At 38.0% G+C, this 22,164-nt stretch overlaps 1 protein-coding gene across 9 annotated transcripts in view; it reads right to left on the reverse strand.

Moving 5' to 3' along the window:
* KIF16B (kinesin family member 16B) overlaps positions 1-22,164 on the reverse strand; it is a 143,103-nt gene that overhangs the window by 42,651 nt on the left and 78,288 nt on the right. For 2 of the 9 annotated variants that reach the window (XM_064647583.1, XM_064647582.1), the window contains 7 exons: positions 21,947-21,979; positions 21,552-21,605; positions 18,800-20,155; positions 15,200-15,358; positions 12,976-13,081; positions 12,380-12,430; positions 5,564-5,686 (listed from right to left, as the gene is read on the reverse strand). In XM_064647583.1, coding sequence (XP_064503653.1) covers positions 5,564-5,686; positions 12,380-12,430; positions 12,976-13,081; positions 15,200-15,358; positions 18,800-20,155; positions 21,552-21,605; positions 21,947-21,979 — 1,882 coding nt within the window. Of the gene's footprint in view, positions 1-5,563; positions 5,687-5,755; positions 11,395-12,379; positions 12,431-12,975; positions 13,082-15,199; positions 15,359-18,799; positions 20,156-21,551; positions 21,606-21,946; positions 21,980-22,164 lie in introns of those variants that run through there. The other 7 variants (XM_064647577.1, XM_064647578.1, XM_064647585.1 and 4 more) reach the window with 5 other exon arrangements.

Genomic DNA, 22,164 nt, shown 5'->3' on the forward strand with positions numbered 1-22,164 from the left:
CCAATTATTTATTAGTTTTCTTCTATGAAGTTAAATAAACAACTTGTTACAGGTGGATAGGAAGGAAAACAGTAAAGCCATGTATCTGTGTTGCCTAAGAAGTGAAGGATTTTCTCTTGAGTCTTCTCTGGTGGCTTGGTCCTGACTTGGTCCCTGTCTTCCTCTTTTTTACTTTCCTTTGTTTACTTTCCTAACTCCTGTAATCAGGCTAGCAGGTAATTGCATAATTTTATTGTTGTTACAGCTGATATTATTGAAAAATGAATTTCAAAGCTAAACAAAATCCTAACTGGTCCCCAAAGCACAGCAATAACCTTATTAGGACAGATAGAATCAAACTCTACTTGTATAAGGAGATTACAGCACACCTGACATACAAGTAACATTTCAAGAACAGAGCTTTTTACTCCTACAGCTGATCCAACCAGTTTGGGCTGGGATTCTTTTCCCCCATTTAAAAAAGCTGTATGACAGACTATACACTCTGCAGGTATGAGACAGGGACGTGTGCAGATCATTTGAACAATATCAAGTAAAGCAATTTTGAAAAGCTCTTTTTTCATAATTTGCTAGTACAGTTAAAAATATTTTCTTAATAACAAAGCCCAAATGGTTGAATAATTCTGTAAGATAGATTTTTGAAATATTCTTATGGAGGCACTGCCGTGATCTTAAGACTTCCCTCAGAATTGTGGGGTTTGTTTTTTTCGTTCAAACACAACATTTCCTATGTAAAACCTATAAATCTGAAAGGAGATATTACAGTTCTGTCTCCTTATCATTTCTTCTCATGATAACTGACAGAAAATAACATAACAGACATTTTCATTTCATTCCACTGCAAAGCACACCACAGAACTTGCTCTCTTTATACACAGTAGGAATAGAAGTAAAACCATGGCAAGGGAGAAAAATAAATATTCCACCTGATCCTGAAACAATTAGAACAGAAAATGCCCACTTTGCTTATCTGGGCTGGTTAAACTGTCTACAGTCATTGTGAAAACTCCTATTTCTTGAAAAGGACCTTGATGAAAGGGATCTTGTTCCTTACACTGCCAATGAAAACAGCACCTGAAAAGCTGAAAGCTTCCTAAAAATTTCGTATAATTTTTTTTTAATTTATTTTTTATTGAGGGCATTAATCTGATAGAGTTGAGGGAATATTGGACTTTTTCTTCTTACTAATTTAGGTAGTTCTGGGCCATGCATCATTTTCTTTAAGAACTATATATCAGTGAACATGCTGCCACTTTCCTCCCACTCTGCAATAGTTCACTACACTCAGAAAGAAACAGATTAGAAATGTGGACTTTTTGAGCAGCCCCACCATGGCATTTGGCTAGAAGAAAGTACTGCTTTGGGGTGCATCTGCCTGGAATCTTCTCCCACAGAGAACTTGTCAGACATGACTGAAAGGCTTTGAAACACCAGCAAAAGAACCAGTTTTGAAAGGATATCAAACAGGATAAATAAAAGGAGAGCACTTGGAACAATGAGGAAAAGCTGAATAAGAATGAGAAGGCTCATCTACAACTTTCCCTTTTGTTAGAGGATCCCTGCAGGGCTGTGCTTGATACCCAGCTTTGTTTCCATCACTTGCTCTCAGAAGACCCTTTGTGCCTTTATGTGACCTGGAGTTCCACCTACTCTGCTGCCTCACTGCTCCTTCTGCCATCCATAGGTACTGCAGACACAGGCACTGTCTGTAACAGATGCCAACAGTCTTATTGATGCAAAAGCTCTTCCCACACACTGTTTGTAACACAGCCTTGTCTGAATATTCTGCATATCACAACAACATGAAAGGAAGGAGAGAATACAAGAATAGTTCTCTGGCATTCTAATTTAGCTCTAACATAAATATGTTTAGACCTGATTAAATTATTACTGTTTCATCATGAATTTAAAGACAACATATAAAACTGTCGCTCAAACGGAAGTTTTTTTGGAAATGCATCAATTCATACAGAATACTTAATAGCAGAGCAGCACAAACAGCTCTGTGACATATCCTGCTGCAAAAGAAGGTGCTATCTGAGCTCTAATAAAGTATGGGTTTTGTTTCTGTTTTGAATTCTCTCCAGTAGGTTCTTGTGGGACTCACTCAACATCTTAAAGTAGGATCTGTATCCAGTGAGAGAACCTGAGTGGACAGACCATCTTGCTGGCCTGCTCCCATACATGTCCAGATAGACAAGATGCTAAACCTGCACTAAAAGGAAATATTGTTGGATGGTATGTTAGGGTTGAAAGACTTATGAACTGACCGTGATGCTGCCAAGAAAAGTGGAACTCATTCTCTCTCTTTTGGTACATAAGCAAAATAATCCTTACTACTGCATGTCACAAGAAGAAATGTATATATCTGTTATTGTCGTGGTTTGGACCTTGTTTTCCCCCAGAGGCTAAGAGAAGTGGTAGACCCCAAGGGGTGGAAACCCCTAGAAGTTTTGAAGTTCTGCCCAATGGGTGCTCCTGCAGAAATGTAAACATATCACAACCAGACCGGAAGAGAAGAGTTGTAGTTTTGGTTGTTGTAGGAGAGGTGGCCATGTTGTAGGGCCACGAGGAAGGGGCTCTAAGCCCCTTGGGCCCTCTGGCCCCCTCCCAGCCCCTGGCTGGGGGGCTGCAGGGACCTGGAACAGCATAAAGCTGGGCTAGGTGCCTGTAGTTATGCCGGGAGAATGTTTTCTCCATGGGCACAGAACAGCAGCCGGGACTGACCAGAGAAACGGTGGCAGAGAGCCAGAGATAAGACCTGAACTGAAGAAGCAGCAGAAACAACATGCAGCACCGGAGAGAAGACTCCTGGAAAGGGAGGAGAAGAAGAGAGCAGCAGAGAGACAGAGTTTGGGGTAAGAGACTGTACCAGATCCCCCAAAACTCCCTTGGAGACCCTCTTGGAGAAGAGGGACATGGACTCCTATTTTAGAGGAGCCTTGGAGTATGCAGCACGAGAGAGAGAGGAGCTGAGAAGCTCAGGGCGTCCCGGAGCTGGACCGGGACAGCCAGATGGAATGCGGGGGGAGTTGACCTTGGCTTCCCCCCCTTGCACTGCTGCCGCGGTGGCAGCCTGAGAGACAGGGCACGGAGCTCTGCAAACGGGAACTTGAATCCCCTGGGGAAGGGACTTTCACGAAGATGCCCCTGCATTTCGTGATATGCCTGTGGTGATGCGAGTCTTGTCCCTGCTGGCAGTCCACAGGTGAGGCCTTCGCTTGGACCGAAGGAGAGCCGAGGGGCTTGGAGACCCCCTTGTGTATGTTGAACAGAGATCCAGCTACAACAACCCAGTTACTGCTGCATGGAGGACAGAAGAGGAACTGCTGCTTAAGGACTGGAAGGGATCTGTCCTTCTTTCCCTCCTGGACTTTTATTTGGAGGGGAGAGGAGACCTGATCCACTGTAAATACTATATGTCATGGTAGAGATAGTTTGTGATCGTGTGTATAATGTGATATGGTATTTATTTGTACAGTCATTGTAATATATTCCCTTTCCCCCACTTTGAGTCTGATGTGTTTTGTCTGGAAAAGCCCATCTCACATTAGGTTGAGATGTGGGAGGGGGAATGGAACTAGGGAATTGGATTTGGGGACTATCTCAAACCATGACAGTTATATACAGGAATTCATTACATTTGCTCCTTTTTACAGCAACATGAAGGATTTAACTACAAATACAATGACTAGAAACATCTTCTGAGGAAAATACCTCTGAGATACCCAGGATTCACAGGTTTAGGGACTTAAAATTCAATTCAATCATCCCTTGTCCCTTCGTCAGATTCCAAAATGCTATTACATGCAAATAGGTCAGCTACCCATTTTTCCAAGAGCAAGAGGACCCTTGCTGAAGAAAGCTTAGGAGCTAGCAAAGGAAATGAGACTAGCAACAACCCAGCCCTTCCACAACACTGACATTTATTTCATATGAGATCACTTGAAAATAAACTTGAACTAAGTAAAGTAAGGCTGAAATTTGAAATTATTTCAACAGCTGACATGGTATTCTGATCCATTAGGAAGAAACGAAATAAACAGGTACGTGTTCCCTCCTCTCTGTCATGGTTTCCTATTTTCCTAATTTTTAAGGGGAAAAAAAAAATCACTATTCCATGTATTCTGATTTTCTGCAGAATAACTGTAGGAGCATCTGAAGATTAATACAGATCAAACTAGACCTGGGAGCTCTGCTGGTAAAAGGTTTAAAATAAAAGAGTTTGTGGAAGGTCTGTGGATTGTAGTGTGGAGCTAAATCCTGACCATAGCAAAAGCAGTCTACTGTGACATAGAGACCTGGAGGGAAAGGAGAAAGCCTTAACAGTGGATCAATTCACGTAAGGGAGTACTGTAAGAAACATCCCCAAAACTGCCAAACTCCCAAACTGCAGATACATTTTCAACTGTTCCTTCATTGCAGATGCCTACATGGGTTTTAGGGATGAAGGGAGAATACTTGGAAAAGAAATCCACCAACTTATTAAGAAGAGAAGCTACTTTTTTACTTTATCTGTTATCTTGACTAACCATCACCTAGTCTAGTAAATCCCATGTGCAGAAAATAGTTGGTGAGGACAGTCCTAAGGGAAGTTTCACGTGCACTTCCTCATCTCTCAGCATCTCTCTGGCTCTGGGTTTTTGCTGGCCTCAGGAAAATCAAAGTTCAACAGGCAAAAGGAGGTATTCCACCCAAAAATTGAGCGGTATGTTTCAAAATGAAAGTTTAATTAGAACAAACAGAGCTAAGGTAGCCCATCTTAATAAAAACCTTTGTAAAAGAGAATGTGAGCACAGTTCAGAAATGGCCCTTCACACTGTGAGGGAGGTCACTCCTCCACCTCGCAGCAGCTAACGAAGCATCTGGCAGTACACTCAGGAAGGAGGTTGCCAACTCTGATGCCATGTACATCACTTATGCTACATGTCCACATGCACTGAGAGCACGTTTCCAATTAGACTTTACATCTTGCTTTGGAAAAACACTGGCTGAGTACCAGAGGAAACAAAATGAATATGCTTTCCCCCCCGCCCCCCCAGTATTTCTGGACAGAGGATCAACTGAGAAAGCCACTGGAATGGAGGGGAAGCAGATAACAGTTTGGAGAAGTGACACTTTGGAAATGCAGGGTGGGAAGTATCAGAAGAACAATGAGAGCCTGAAAGGAATTAAGCCTTTGTTGTGCATATGTGCAAAATACTTTAATTATGCTTTCATTATTTCAGGTAAATATTTCAAGCCTGAACTTTTTCCATACCTGACATTTGCATCTCAATAAAGGGCTTTCCTATAAAAAATAGGAACTTAATCCTCATCTCTGCAACACTTTGAACTGAATTGACATTGGCTTAGGAACTGCTCAGCCCAAGAGTTTGGCTACCAGTCTCCTCTGTACAATCAATCCACTTGGAAAATACCTGTCTTTATAGTGTCCTGTGCATATCTTCTCACAACCTCTCTTATTTAGCAGTATTGAGGACACTTTCATAACAGAAAGAGAACCAAAAACTGCACTCAGTGGAACAAAAACGTTAAAGAAAAGCGACTGAAAAGCACTTACCTTTATTTCAAACTCATAGTGCTCATCCTTTCCCTGCCCACACAGGACATACCGTGGAATACTAATTTTAATTGGGTCCTTTAGGTCGTCTGGATTTGCTCCCAGTGAACGACAGACCATCCGCTTTCATGTGCATACCAAATAGGGAGAACAAAGGAAAACCAAAATCACTACATAAGGAAAAAGAGAAAAGAACTTCACTAAAAACAAGAATGTGTTCTTGGCCAGAAGAGCAGGAAAAGAGAGCATGGATGAGGCAGAAATTATTTCTCAAATGAAGTAACCATTTGAAAACAAAGTGGATCTCCTTTTCTAAGCAAGCCCCAATATTTTTTTATGCATAAAAATTGTATTCAAAAATATTCCTTTCTTTGAAAAGGCATTTTCAGCTTAGATATCAAAATCAAGACTTTGTATTAACCTTCTTTTAAAAAAATAAGTACATTAATCAAGCCTTCACAGTCAACCATAATTTTTGTATGTCTTTACATAATAAACATGTTTACAATATCATGCAAAGCTGCAAGGGCTCTAAGCAATTCAGAAAGCTCTTGGATGTTAAAAATCCAAACTCATTTTATAATTAAATAAGCAATCCACTGTCAGAACAGTTTCCTACTATTTTCTTTAAATCACATCTAATTATCAGAAAACTCAGCTACAATGAATTTGCACAGTCTGGAAAAAAACAATCTAAAAAGGTATTTGCAATGAGGGTCCATTACTCTGACCAATAGCCAGATGGAATCTGTAACTCTGAAGTTATGTCAAAAACAAAACCCTTTTAAACTGAAAAGATTAATGCTTTGCAGTGATTGTGTCCAAAAGTAGCATAAGCATTTAGAGTGAAAAAGTACAGAAACTGCCTTTTAGGAAGTCCTCCATTTGCTCCAATGAATGTATTTGGTCTGAAAACCTTAATGAACTCACACTTAAAAAAACCCAGCATCATCAAGACAAATACAATTTAACAACAAAAGACTGGAAAACTATCACTTTCAAGTTATGGTTATAACTTTATAAATTTGTATATGGGATAGTATTTGATGTATTTGTATTTAGCACTCCATCACTTGACCTGTAACTGTATTCTCAACATTCATGTCCTTTGTTGCAACTCCTGGTGACTTCCAGTAAGCGTGATACTGTGCAGGAGCTAGAGAAAAGTTTGAAACTCCTTCATAAATGCTTCTGCCTGTTCCAGGGAGCCTTTTGGCATCCTCACAGCTCTCCAGAAGGGGAGACTTGTTTCATTACTAGTCAATTATAAATGACAACGTCATTTCCCTTAACATTAGTATTAAAAATAGTGAAAAAGAAAACACAAAGAAAGTAAATTTTCATTCCACTGGCTTCATCTAGGGGGTATTTCCCATAAACTTCCCTTTTCCTTTTCTTATTTTTTTTAAGAAAACATAAAAAAAGTTTGTTTAAATGGAAAAAAATTTAGTGACCTTTGTTTTCACAACAAATATTCTCTCCTGTCCACTTTGCCCTTCTTTCACCACTCCCAACATTACTGGCTTTTCAGCTAAAACTCATTTCTGAAGCATAGGAATGTAAGCAATTCTTTTCTGGGGAAAAAGAGGAGTTCATTGCCCTGACAACAATATAATCTGTTTTAAAACAACAATAAAACCATAAAGTCACTCTTAAAGCCACCTCTGTCAACACATAATTTATTGGCAGTCATTTCCAGAGAACTATTACAAATGGTAATAATAGAGAGGAAAACAATTTCAAACACAAAGTGTTGTGGAAAACACACCCTAATGCATTAAATAATGCTTTTGATATTCATAAACAATGATCATTATGTTATGTTTACTTTACATCAGAATAAAAGATATTGCTGTGAAGTTGTTCTTTTTCATAAAAGTGCAGAATATTCACTGAGTAAGATTTGAAAACAAGCACAACAGAGGAAAAACACATTATTGGGAAACACAATATGCACAAACACTTAACTTTGGGGTATAATCTGAAAAGAAATCGGTTGCAGAAATTGCTTTCCTTTAACAGCTTTGATCAAGAGAGTCCTCCCAGATAGTGCCACTCACTGTTGACTTTGGGCAAGGGCCAGAAGAAATGCCTCCGTGATGTCACTGAGGGAGCCACTCCTGAGCAGGACTGATACTAGATGGAGGTTACTGCTCCATCTACTCCACATTCTGTGAGATATTTGTGTGCACTTTCTTTGCTAACTCCCCCTCACTGTACCTCAAAATAATGTGACATATTTTGCTCATCTCTGGACTTCCTTAAGGAAGTAGCAAGTTTTGTAATGTAAAAAACCCCCATAATTCTCTATCCAAACCAGCATTCATCCTTCCAGACATAACTTCCTCATCCAGTGCAAGCTATTTCTTTTTAAATCCCATATGAGTTACGTTATCATGTCTTAACATATGGTAAAAACAAATGGGAAATGTTCTTATACTAGCAGAGAGACCGAAGTCTAACTCTGTCTAGTGGAAGATTGCACCTCTGCTGGCAATATGTTTACAGAATTTAGAATTTCAGATTAGATACCACTGTTTTTTCTGCCAAGAACCATCTTCCTCAAACGAGGCAGATGGCACACTCAAGCAACAGGATTCAAAAGGTGTTCAGCTTCCTTTACATGGGAAGAAACAAAAGATGGGAGACAACACAGCTTATTTATCATTTGAACATCTGACAGGGTAACAGGTAAAAAATAACCTTGTACTAAGCCTTCACTAATGGAAGTCTTTTACTAATGTTCAATAGTTTCCTTCTTTCTTGGCATGTAGTATTAAAGAGACTGTAAGAGATGCAATCTCACAGCATCAACAACCCCACTAGTAAGCAAGCAGAAAAAGGTGAAAGTAAGGCTAAGCACGGACAGAACTCTAGAGTTAAACTCACTCCAACTGTCAGGCTGTATCCCCAGCTGTCAGCTATCCATTTACAGCATGAGAAACACATACACAGATGACAGACCCCAAAACATTTTTTGCCACAGGTACAGTAGCATGACCAAAGGTTGAAATGCTATTTAAAGCACAGCTCTTTTTGCACTTGTGATAAACTTTGATGTGCAAGTGCAATCAACCTTAAATGCAAAACTCTGAAGCGGGAGAGAATTGTCAAATCTATTCTTCTCAAAATTGCATGTATAAAAGCTGTAAATATCTGTAGTATTAAGAACACGCAGTGAAATGTAAGATAAAAAAATTTGCAGATGTTTTGAAATATTGATTGAAATCAGGGGCATGAAATAAATGAGGAGCATGAAAAACAGATACTCAGAAAAATTAAGGAAAAGGCAATCGAGGAGGAATGGAGAAGACATTAATGAAGACAGATAGTAGATGGAAGAAGCCAGAAAACACAGCCAAAATGGAAATCAGAAGGCAGAGCTGTAATTATAGTTTTCATCCACCTACCACATAACATAGAAACATTTAATTTCCTCACTTTCCAAAGGAAATGTATGTACAGGATAGCAGAGACCCACAAAAAGCAAGCACTCAAGTAATAATTATTATTGCTAGGATGTGTGTACACAGTCTATGGCATTCCTTTAGAGGCTCAAAGGTCCCTTTTGTCTATTGATTAAAAAAAAGGAAACAAAAAAGGATTTTATCAATATTCATTACCCTCTTATTTTGAATGTATCTAAATGTATTTGGATTTCAACACCTAGTCAGATGCATAATTAGCCAAATGGCTTCTTCACTTGAACTGAATGTTAATTTCCAGATTTCCGAAGGGATATGCAAACTGCTTTGAAGAATTGATGGGATGACTGTCAGTTGAGTATTTATTTCTTTTTCACAGTATTTAGAAAAAGCAGTTCCTGAATCAGATCCAACCTTGCTCCTTCTAGAAAACACAAGCTCAATTTTTGTGCAATTCTCTTTGTCTGGCAAAATTGCACATCGGATATCATTCAAACTGTACAGCTGAAGGGTGTCAAACTGTGATCGCTGGCAGGAAGCATCCCGAATGTTAGGGGCATGATTTTCCTTTAAGAGACCTATATGAGTAGTTGTAAGAACGAGAGTTCTATACACAGTCTGCTCAGCACAGTCTACTTTCACTGAGGTATACAGCAGTACACGAATGTCACCTAATGAAGGTTTAATACTTCCCATATTTTCATGGAGTAAGTAAACCAGATCAGCTAACTCAGTTTGAAATTTACAGGACAATCGCACTCCGTTTGAAAAAACCAAGTCATTTACATCTGAAGTCCAGTTAAGTGAAATCTGAATCAAATCATCTTTCAAGAGCTGGTGATTTAAATAAGCATCATCATCCACTGCAGAAATCAAAATGCTTGTTATGTCGTGGCAAATTCTTTGAGTGACGTGCTTGTTATAGGTAAATATCGTGAGTAAACCATCTTCAGCAGAACACAGAAGACTAACACTCTGTCCAGCAAAGCCAACTTGAATCTCCTTTATAGAGTCAATAGGGACCTCACAAAGCAGTGCCAAGGAACTCTGGGAGGTATCTTGTTCAGCTGATGAAACAACAACATACAGAATGGAGCTGAACAAAAGCAAGCAAGCAGGATCTGGGTCAGGTTTTTTGCAATTGCCAACAGCAAGCCAGTAGATACCTTTCAACTCCTCCATCCTAACAGAAATCTGAGGTAAAGCACAGGTCAAAAATTCCAGTACTTTTTCCAGGGAACAGACTTGAAGCTTCAAAAAGACATCAGGAAAATGCACAAAGTTCTGTCTTAACACAAAAGTGTTTTCCAGCTCTTCATTTTTACTACAGCATGTAAATCCTTCAGGGGGTTTTCTCGTACAGTCATCCGAGATCTCTGTGCTCACACACACTGTGACAGCCTCTTGCACAGGAGACACAGTCTGAATGACATTTTCAGTATGAGCTTTGGTGTCATCAGTAGTGTGGGACATGTCTTGATTCACATCTGACTTGAAGAACACATTTACTTGCAAGTTCCTTATAAATGGCAAATTTTTTATTAATGATACTGCTTGTGCACACCTCTCATTTCTGTCACACAAACTTCCCAACTCCTTGATTTGTTTGGAAACCACTCCACTGTGGAGCAGCTGACTACTGGTATTTTTGCAAAGGCAGGAAAGCTTACTGACAAGAGACCCCAAACTGGTAGTGTGTTCTAGTCTCACATCAAAATGAGAAGCTATTGACTTAAAAGGGGTCAAATCAAAGGCTTTCTGTGTTGGAAGCTGAGAATTACTAGACTGGTCTTCAATTGTTGGGTACACTGCATTTAATGGGCTGTTTTCTTTATAAGTTTTTGTTTCAGAATGCATGTTAGACTGAGGAAAGAGAAGGCATGATACACTGTTAAAGCCAGTCTGCTCATTAGCACCCATTAAGGATCCTACAGGAGACAGCTGTTTCGAGTGGGAACAATCAGATTCAGTTCTTGAGCTGTCACAATCTGGAGAAGTAATTATTTTATCATCAAAATGACTGAAATTTTCAACCTTGCGGAGTGAATAAGCCACATTATTAAAGTCAGGACTTTGTAAAGAAGTAGATAAAACATTCTGATAAGAAACATTTTTACTCTTTAAAGTATTAGTATTTTTAGAGTGAATTAAACTACTTTTAATGTCACAATGACAAGCAAAGCTCTCCTGTTCCAAATTACTCCTTTCATTCTGAAATGCCTTCTCTGATGTAAAAGAGGAGGAGATTCTTCCAGAACTGGAAAATAAATCCAGCATCTCTGTATATGCCTTCTGTTTCTTATGATCTCTTACTCCTGTGTTTTCTCCACGCAACTCAGAAGCACAATTGCCATCTTTAGACAGAAATGGAAAGCCATAGTGTGGCTGCCACTGTTGACTTTTCTGCTAAAAATTTCAAAAGAAGAAAACAGAAACATCCTTGTAAAATCTTCTTAAATTGAGGACTGATTTTGATTAGGTTTGAACAATCATTCAGAATTGGTACAATCTCTCAAAATGAGAAAGACAAAATCCAAGAGAAGTTATTGAGATCTGATTCAGGAATGGTTGATCTTCTCAGCCCACCATTGCTTTTTCTTTGTACAGTATCCATTTCACTTGGTTTATATTTGCTTCCCTCAAAAAGCACAGGAAGGTCAAAGGGTGATGCAGAAACTTATAAGCCCTTTTAGTATTTTCCCACACGTACAGAAAAAAGTAACCCTATACTAATCAAGAGAGTGCAAAAAGTCCAACACAGCTTAAAAATGATAGTGTAAAAGTCCAAAAAAGTCCAAATTTGAAGTGCTGCAGCCCTCCCACTGTTAAGGTTTAATCCATAAAAGTATTTAGGATTTACTCACCAAAACAAGTAATAACAGTGTTTCAAGGAACAGTTAGACAAGCAAATATGGTAGGAGGTGTCTAAGCCTCATTTTAAAAATACATAAATAGAGTGTACGAATCCTCCATGACAGGATTCAGGCAAACTTGCCTGGTTGTTTGTGCTAATATTATAGACACCATTACAGTAGTTCATTGTGAGTCAAAAATGTCAAGTATATGCTGAATTCAGACAGTCTCTCCTCAATAAATGTTTTTCTCCTCTAAAAATAAGGAAAGGGATACTGTTCCAAATTAAGAATAATTGCAAAACAAGGCAGAGAGATCCACAATAACACCACACCTTCAAATAAGGAAAAAGCTAGATCAAATCTGGAAAAAAAAAATCACTTTAATTCCAGCTGGAAAAATGCACTGCCGTGTCTGTTAGCCATTAATCTTGCTGTGAATTCAAAATTCTAATTATGCAGCTAAACATTAAGAATTTTAATTACAGGGCATGCCATAATTTAAGACAACCATTTCATTCTGACAAATTATGACCTACCTCATACTTCAGCTTCCGTTGAACAGTGCCGTTATTAAGCCTCTCATTATCCTAAGCACAAAAAAGGTACAGGTGATTATTAAAAAGAGTGCCTTTCTTGTATAAGTTCATTTAAAAGTATTCAGAGGAAGAGACAGTCCTTCTAATAGACAAAAAATAACAATTTTCTTATCAATACTTATGAAAACCACTGGCTTAGAAGTCAATCAACCCAGTCTTTGGATCAATCAGATCATCAGTTTTTGAATGGGCATTTGTTTACATGTATAAAGTTCCATTCAGATTAACATTCATTTTTATCGACACATTTTTTTCCTGACATAAAATGAAGATTTTTATTTTATCTAAAAACTTTCTATTGCCATTTACACATTATTCCCTGCCAAAACCCCCACAGAATACAACATAAACCAGCCGCTGGAAATAAAAAGATGATCAAAATCTAAAAACTGATATCCCTGATTTACTGTTTACTTTTTTTGTAAATTAAAACTAAGTAAACATAGGAAAACATAAAAATTATTGAAAAACAAAACTAAATCACTGGTTTCACATAGTACATTAAAGGTCAGGATTTCCTACCCATCTCTACTCACCTTTAAACTTTCTGTAGACCAGGCCACACTAACATCGTTATCCTCAGCTTTATGATGAATATTCTGGAGCCTTCTCTGCACTTCTTGTTCAATAAAGGCATTTATCCTTCAAGATAAAGAAGAAAATGTGTATGTGTAAAAGGAGTGTATTTTACATAAAAGTTAAGACAGACTAAAGAGCTCTTTGAAATGCTTCTAAGTACTGCACAACTCTTAATTAGCAGGCTTAATGTTAGACCAGTTTTATCCCTCTGTAAGGAACACAGACTTTTGAGTGAGTGTTTCTCCAACAGGCAAAGGTTAGCAATTTATTATCACAATTAGACAAATTAATAGACCCCAGGTTAAGCCACTGCTACGTGTACAGTTCTACATATAAGTGGCAGTGAGACTAAGAGTGATGGAGAACAAGAAGGCTGGAGTTGCATCTTCAGTAACTTCACGGTTTGCATTTATCACTGCTGTGATATCAGCAACTTGGGCTAACAAAGGTTTGGTGTTCAAACAGAAGGAATGTTCCAAGAGCTGATATCAACAACTGCACGTGTAAATGTAACAAGAACAGATGAAACAGATTTTAATGATACCAGGCAGGCAGCCGCCCTATTAAAAAAGGTTTAGGATAATTTAATTTACTTTGTTGCCTTAAGTGTATATGAAGCAAAACCATATAGACAAGTAACTGTAAACACAAAAACAATTTAAATACATTTTAGCCTACAGTTTCCCAACCCTCTATTCTAAAACAAACTGCACAGGAACAACAGGTTAGGCTGTTGGTCATTTATAGTAGAATACAGCACACAAATTCTATTTCCAGACTAGTTCTTCAGTACAATTACATCATGGCTGGGCTTCAAGAACGAAGATTTGGGAAGGGCTCTACCCACATTTGTTACAAGCACACTGGTGGCTAAAAAGGCCAATACGAGATAGGTACGTCTGGTTGCAAAAGGCACAGCAGAAAGACTCCTTAGATGGTATATTCAGCAAGGCACGATTCTTTCTGCGTTGTCTTTTCTCCTCAAGAGTGACCCTGCGTGCTTTCTCAAAGGCAGCAGCAGCGTTATAGATGATGTGTCTCCAGACCTCCCGATAGGAGGCCAGAGTAGACCAGTTATGATGATCAATATGGCCAAGGGTGAGATGTTGTTTCAGGGAGTCCTTGTATCTTCTCTTTGGGGCTCCTCTCATGCGGCAGCCGGTGGCAAGTTCACCACAAAGCAGGATCTTAGGGAGGTGGTGGTTGGTCCTTCATCCTTGAGACGTGCCCTGCCCATCGCAGCTGTGTTCTCAGCAACATGGCCTCACTACTCATAACTGCTGCCTGTTCTAGAACAGACATGTTAGTCACATAATCTGACCAGTGGATGTTTAGGATTGTACAGAGGCAGCGTTGATGAAGCGTTCCAGGAGTCGCAGGTGGTGGCGGTAGATGACCCATGATTCAGATCCATATAAGAGAGTAGACAGCACAATGGCTCTGTAAAGACTGAACTTAGTACTTTTCTTCAAGTGTTTATTTTGCCAAACTCTTTTATGAAGCTTTCCAAAGGCACTATATGCCTTTGCTAACCTGTTGTCTATCTTTCCGTCAATCTTACCATCCGAGGAGATGAGGCTACCTAGGTAATTAAACTGCTGGACTGATTTGAGCTCTGATTCGCCAATGGTGATATGGGGATGATGGAAGACTTCCTGAAGTGCTGGTTGATAGAGAATTTCTGTCTTCTTTAAGCTGACTTTCAGCCCAAAGAGCTCAGCAGCATCTGCAAAGCAGGATGTTAAATGCTGCAGAGCTGCTTCTGTGTGGGCGACAAGGGCGGCGTCATCAGCATAAAGCAACACTTTCAGACTCTTTTCAGTACCAGCCATGTAGTCCAAGACTCAGCTATTCAGTCCATCACACAACAACCGGTGAAGTATGAATTGGATACCGCCCCCACTTTAGGAGAAACCCTTAAGGCCATACAGCAGGTGAAAATCGGCAAGGAAGCTGGCGTTGATGGAATTCCACCTGAAGTCTGGAAACATGGGGGCCTTGCACTCCATGCTAAATTTCACGAGTTTGTGGTGCGCTGTTGGGAACTCGGCGAACTACCATCAGTACAATTACAGTACTTAAATAAAATCCAACCCTGGCAGAACGGTCTTTCAAAATATTTCTTTTCAAAAGCTTTTGCTTGTATTCCTACCAAAACATTGCAGGAAGCAGGTTACCTACCTGTCATCAACCAGAGGAGCAGAGGGTGGCTGTGGCTTTGTTGAGCTGGTAGGGGAAGTGCTATGGGAGAGTCTCTCTTCCAGTGTTCCATGGTTTCCTTTCTGAGCACCATCACCCTCGTATATTTTTTGCTTCAGCTGCTGAATTTCCTGGTCCAGGCTACAAAAAAAGATCTTAAGATGTAATTTGCTTTGGTTTAGAGTGGAATTCCATAGTTCTGATGGGAAGTAATGTACTTCAACTGTACATGTATGTAAGATTGTAGGCATTAATATTTATGAAGGTCTAAAAATCATAATAGTTCTTTAGGTATATTTAGAAAGGAAAAGAAACAGCTTAAAACCATGTTCCAACAGCATTATTAAGTTGAATAAAACAACTTCAGTAACTTACAGTGCAAAAGGTATCTAACTCAGCACATTCATTATTAACTCATAAGACCTAACCTGTCTATTAGAATCACTTGAATAAATGTTCCTCTTTCCAGAACTCTATCAGTGACCTCATTTATTACCTTCCAGTGTGAAGTAAATGAGGACATGAAGGGGAAAAAAATTTAAACCTTGAAATACTAAGCACTAATACAAAACCCCAAAGAACACCTAAGACACTGATGTGGCAAAACATATTGTAAGGAAATCTTTAAAATTCTGTACTATATATATAAATTTCATTTTCCAGTTATTCCATCTGTATATATATTTTTGAAAATTTACTTGTAAAATAAAAATCTAGTACTTATTTTATATATGCACCTAATAAATCATCTTTTGAATGATTCCTTGCTTTTCCTAACAAATAAATTTCATTTCAGCCACATTCATGCACAGAATACAATACGTAAAATTAGGTACCCTGTTTTGACTGAAAATGTCTGAGGCATTTTGTAGGAAATAAAAAGCACTTCTTGCTTTATCAATTAGTCTTTATTTATCAGTTAGTCAAAATAAAATATATGATAATAAAGTAATCTGCAGAACACCCTTTTCACTTGCAATGTAGCTGAGATTAGATTAGTAACACAGTAATAATCTCCCCCATTTTCATTACAATTTTTGTCTCTAAAGGTTATTGTTTTTCTAGAGATTACTTAAAAATCAAATAATAAAAGAGAAGAAATTCCTGCAAAAAACAGGGGAAACTATGCAAAGTTGGGATTCTATCACTTCTCCTACAATTGTATATATCCAAATTGAAGTACAATGCTACAACTACTTTATTCCATCCTGGGGGTTAAAAGAAAATTAAAGAGATTATGAATGCTGAGGCTTAGGCTGAATTGTTACTTCATTTGTAGAGTACTTTTTGCAGCACTGCCAAAAGCCATCTGTTTCTTCTGATTAGCAGCAAAACAATCTTGTGTCCTGAGGGGAAGTGGATGGGAGATGGCTGGTGGATATAGGAGAGTGTTTGCATCTATGGAAAATCAATTTAACCACAAAAATCAAAATTATATTAAAGGAACAAAGCTTATCTCTTGGTTTGTAAACATCCTAATAGGAAAAGATATCACTTTTTATAGCTGTGAGCTTAGTCAGTCTTGTGATGCATCCACCAGTAAGAACTGTAAACTGCACCTTGCCACTTGTGAGTGATGCATCCCATTGCCTCAAAGATGACTCTAAAGTTGCTTTATGTTCATTCTATTGCCCCAAACCTCTGCTAGTAAAGACAAAATGTGTATGCAATATCCCAATATAAGTTCACTTCAAATTATCTTTTTGTGGGTCATCCCTGTAGGTGAAAAAATTTGAGCTTATACAGGATTCAAACTGAAAAAAAAACCATTTTATCCAGGTATGATGAAATTATAGTCTTGTAGCATATCAAATGAATATTGCACTTAAACATTTTTAGAGACTTAATACTGAACTAGAGCATATCATCACATAATGGGATCCAGATAAACAATAAGAAACATATATAATTCATATGCTTACTATGGCATCATGTACTGTGCAGCGTAAACTCAAACACAAGAGCAATAAGTGACCTGAAATGTTTAACACACTATCACATATTGAAAGATTTTTCTTCTGCCTCAACATTCACAAAAACATTCTGAATTGAATTATTCGGGCCCACGGGCTATTCACTGAAAGACTTCAAAGTTTTATTTAGCTTGTACAACAGAACTTTGAAGTAAACAAGAAAAAAACAAGGAAAAAAAATATTTTTTCACTTCCTTGGTGTCTTTTCCAAACCTCAGTCTTCTAGCTTTCAATATACTTTTTCACTTATCACACAACCCAGCAATCTCTTGAGGACTAACTAAGCTGTGTATTTTTGTGGAACCTCCAGTTGTTTATGGCTCACTTTAGTCGAGTGAGGTGCTTAGTGTAGAAAATGAGATTTTATGTCCAAGACAATTATGGAAAATAATGGCAATATCCACTACAAAATGATAAATCAGTACTGAAAATGCTTAACTAAAATCCAAACAATGTAGCTATAAATGTTGAAAAAGTCATCTCTACACAGTGTACTGAAAGCAACTATTCTCTTCTGATAATGGTTTAACTGGAAAGCAATACAGAAGAGCTCTTCAATATGGCTATAGGCAAGTTTGTTTTCATAGTTTTTTTTTAAATCAAGCCATCTGTTTCAAGGGCTTACGAAGGAGGATTCACATAATCAGCGAAATATTAAAAAAGCAAATGACAAATGGTACCTCAAGAAAAAACCTACTTCATTGTTTCACCAATATTCACAGGTTTTAAAGCTTCAGTATTAGTAACTCAGATAAAACATTTAAAAATTACAATTCTGCCCTCTTTCTGTACTGCAGGGACTAAATGCATTAATCCTAGTGGATTTTCACTCAGGTCAAAAATGAAACAAAAGATTTTTTCCTCTTCTTCCATACAGAAAGATCCTTCCCTACCTGAATCACTTTTGTCTGAGCTTCCCATACTTGGGCTGAACATGATGTTACCAGATATCATGTGTATAACTGATGACATTGCTTCTGTACCTAGAAGGAGTTGTCATCACACAGGGGCAGTATTAAAGCCTCTGTGTATTTGCCAATAACCTTCTAAAGCTTCCAACTTTACATAGATATATGGCTAGTTTATTTTTATTTAGCCCTGAAACCAGTAACAGAAAAATTAAATATTACCCCTGTTTACTCTGAATACCAGAAGTGTTCCAGAAGTACATCACTAGTTGAGAGAGACAGTTGGCAGGTCTACTGTAACTATTCGTTTCCAACCCCTGAACAAACATTTGACTTGTTACTAATAAAGAAACAAAATGCTATACAGAAATATTTTAAGAGAAAAAAAGTTAGATGGTCCGTTTTTTGTAAGGGCAGAACATAAGGTTGTCTGAGCTTTGTAAAACAATTTAAAGTACTGTGCTGGCTAATGCAAATAATATCCTGCTGAGGACAGGATAAGTCTCTGAACACAAGAGAAATCAATGAGTGAGCAAGAATCCTTTGAAAAACAATGCAGAGTTTCAATTCTGGGTAAACTACTTGAAACTCACGAAGAAACTCAAATACTGGGACACAGAACAAGTCATGCTCTCTAAAGTATAAAATGATTCACCTTCTCTGGATAGGTTCTAATCAATGGAAGCCACCACAGAACTCACCGTTCTCGGTCTTGCTCGAGGGCTTTCTGCTGAGCCTCCAGACTGGCCTGCAGCCCTGCCTGCTCGCTGCAGCTGTTGTTCAGGGTGGCCAGCTTCTGTCTCTGCTCTTCGATTTCAAAGTCTATCGTCGAACGACGCTGCAAAGCTGAATGCCTCCTTTCTAACTTAGCAACAGCCTGCTCCAGAGCCTCTCTCTGCTGCTTTTCCCTTGATTCAAGGATTTCTTTTTCCTTTTTCCGAACCTTTTCTTCCTGACGAGCTACATTGGCTGTGAATTCAAAGGTTTCTTGAAGCTGCTCCAGCTGATTTGTGCTGGCTCTATACTGGGCAAGCTTCTCTTCTTTTTCTTCTATTTCTTTCTCTATTTGATAGAGAGTATTATCTAACCCTAACAAGCCCCTGTCAAGGACTTCAGAAGCTCTTTGTTTTTCTTCCAGCAGAGCTGGCAAATGATTACTCTTCAGGTACTCAAGCTGGCGTACTTTAGATTGGAGCCTGTACTCCACTGGCTTTATCTTGTCAACTTCTTCAGCCCTGAGTATGGGATCCACAGAGTTTTCATCATCTCTCTTGGGATTTAAATGTTCTTCATGTGCAAATTTTAAGTGCTCCAGAGCTCCTTTTTCATCTGCTATTTCCTTTTCTAGGTGATCCATTTGCTGAACTAAATCTTTTTCCAAAATAGTCAACTGTTCCAGCTGTTTCCTTTTGAACTCTACAAAATCATGCTGTGCTTTTTCTAAATCCTCATGGTTTTCATCACCTTCAGAGCGGGCTTCCTTGACTTTCAATAGAGATTCTCTAATGTCTTCAAGGTCTCTTCTCTCTTCTTCAACTCTCTGCACATCCTCTCTCTTCAGGAGGTCTATCATGACCTGTTTCTCTCGAAGCTGTTCCTCTAGATGAGCCACAAGCATCACCTGCTCTCTTTCCTGTTCTTCAAGTCTTTTTTTTTCTGACTCCAGCTTAACATATTGCTCATCTTTTTCCTTTTTAAGTCTTTCTAGTTCACGAAAAATCTGCATTTTCTCTGCTTTTTCATTATGATTAAGTTCTTGTAGTCGCTGCAACTCCTCTTTGACCCGGGAAAAAATTTCTTCCTGATGCTTTTTCTTTTGAAGCTCTATCTCCTGTTGTTCCCGTAATCTCTCTTCTTCAAATTTCTCTTTTTCAGCCAGCAAATCCTTTAACCTGCTCTCAATGTGAACACTTTTCCGTTTCAGACTCTCCTCCTGTTTTCGAATTTGCAGCTGAACTATCTCTGTCTCTTTTCGCTGTGACTCTACTTCTTGCTGCATTCTTACGAGTTCTGCTTTGTCAGATCTTTGTTTTTCTTCCATCTCTTCTATTTGTTTCCTGCAGTAAAACATTTGCATGAAGTTAAAAAGGTTTGGTCTAGGACTTTCCAGTATATATAACCATTTCTTTCTTTAATAATTTTGTTTTGCCACAGGTTGAGATCTTACACTGCTTGGAAGTGACTCAATGCGTGAAACAAATGGAAAAGACACTCATATATTCTGTGTCAACATAAAAAGTTGTGGATATATAAAGTTATAGGAAGACACGCTACATAGCACTTTTGTTAGTAAAAAATTAAGACTTTATTAGTTCTGCCAAATCTAATAAAAATATTGATAGAACACATCCATGCACACAGTGAAGAATAAATATAGATTTTTATATATACATTCTCATACACACAAACTTGTATAAAAGGACTTGATCAGCAATTTGCCTTACCAAATTTAAGCCAACAGATGAATTAAAACAATGCCTTCTCTGACACCGACTGAATTATCGATAAACAGATTATAACATATAAGACAAATTACTATGTCCTGTGTAATCTCTCTTTTAAAGGTTAAGCACATTCCAAATGCGGAAAGACTTGAAGGCCCCATTGCCCCCATAATACAAGTAAAGACAACCTGCAAGTCAGTTGGTTATTTTGTGAGAAGTTAAAGTCAGATAAATTAAATCACAAGCAAACCAATTTCAGCACAATCTGAATTCAAATCCCATCAATATAACAAAAGGGATAAATATCAGTGATCCTATGTTGCATCAGTTGCTGAACAGCATCTTTTAGTGCTTCAGAGTTTCAGAGGTTTTCTGAATTTACTTTACCTAGTCCAACTATATAAAGAGCTCTTTCAAAATGGAACAAGCCATCTAGGGCTGAGATGGCAGAATGGTTTTCAATGCATGAATCTAATCAGTGCTGGAATCTGCAACAAGGTCCGAGCTATCACCTCCAAAATCTTAGCAGATATGAGTGCCAGAACAGTCAGCTCAGTTTGCCAGCTGACAACAATGCTTTCTTCTGTACTTCAAACTGATACCCAAATAATGTTCTGATAAGCATTATTAGTATGTCCATTCCACACCACAGTTTTATGTAAGAGAAGCAGAGTGCAACATGTGAGTTTTTGCTATCTCGAATTAATCTAAAGGCAGTTAAAGCAAAAAAAAACAACAAACTCAATAAAGAATGTAATTTGCTGTCCTTTAAAACAACACCACAAAAATTAAGAACAAAGGTAATATATTAGATTTGTATAATCTATCCTCCTCATATCTTTGTGTTTCAGAGTTTCTTTGCTTATAAAAATCACAATTAGCTACAATTCAGCTATTCAGGGTCCTCTGCTTGCTGAGTAACTAACATCGTGATCCCAAAGCAGTGATTTAAATGAGTCTATAACGTGGACTTACAGATACACATAAATACCACAGAGAATAATGTTACCTTTTACTTTCTAATTTTTCAAGCTCCTCTCGTTGTTGTCTCTCAAATTCTAGCCTGATTTAAAAAAAAAGAATACAGTTAAAAGGTTATTTCCTGAATGTCACAAAAGTAGGAAGATATGATGCAGTTCAATCTCTGTTTAGATGATAACAATGATACAAAAGAAGCTTCATAAAACTGCTTTCTACAAGAACAGAAAATAGTTCCTTCATTAGGGTTACAAATTAGATACCATGCTGTCTGACATGAGTATGAACAGAAAAATAAATTAATTTCTGGGGAAAAAATAAATGTAAAAGGGAAAGTTTGAAGAGACATAAAAGTGATTAGCATAGCCTCTTGAGTTAACTACATGCAGACATGGCAATCAATATATAGAAATTTAATTTCTCTACCTTAGACAGATCGGTCCTTTTACAGGGAAAAGACTGCCATGGGAGGCAGGGGGAAACAGAGCAATCAGTTGAGAAAGGAATTGATACAAAAAATATATTAGCAGTACAGAATACTTCAAAATCAACAACAGTTCGTTTTATTAGAGGTTAAATTGGTTAGAATCATAGAACATTCATCACATTACAGCTCAGAAGTAAAACTTAAATAATTATTCTTT

Source organism: Pseudopipra pipra, chromosome 3, assembly GCF_036250125.1.
Source record: "Pseudopipra pipra isolate bDixPip1 chromosome 3, bDixPip1.hap1, whole genome shotgun sequence".
Taxonomy (NCBI): Eukaryota; Metazoa; Chordata; class Aves; order Passeriformes; family Pipridae; genus Pseudopipra; species Pseudopipra pipra.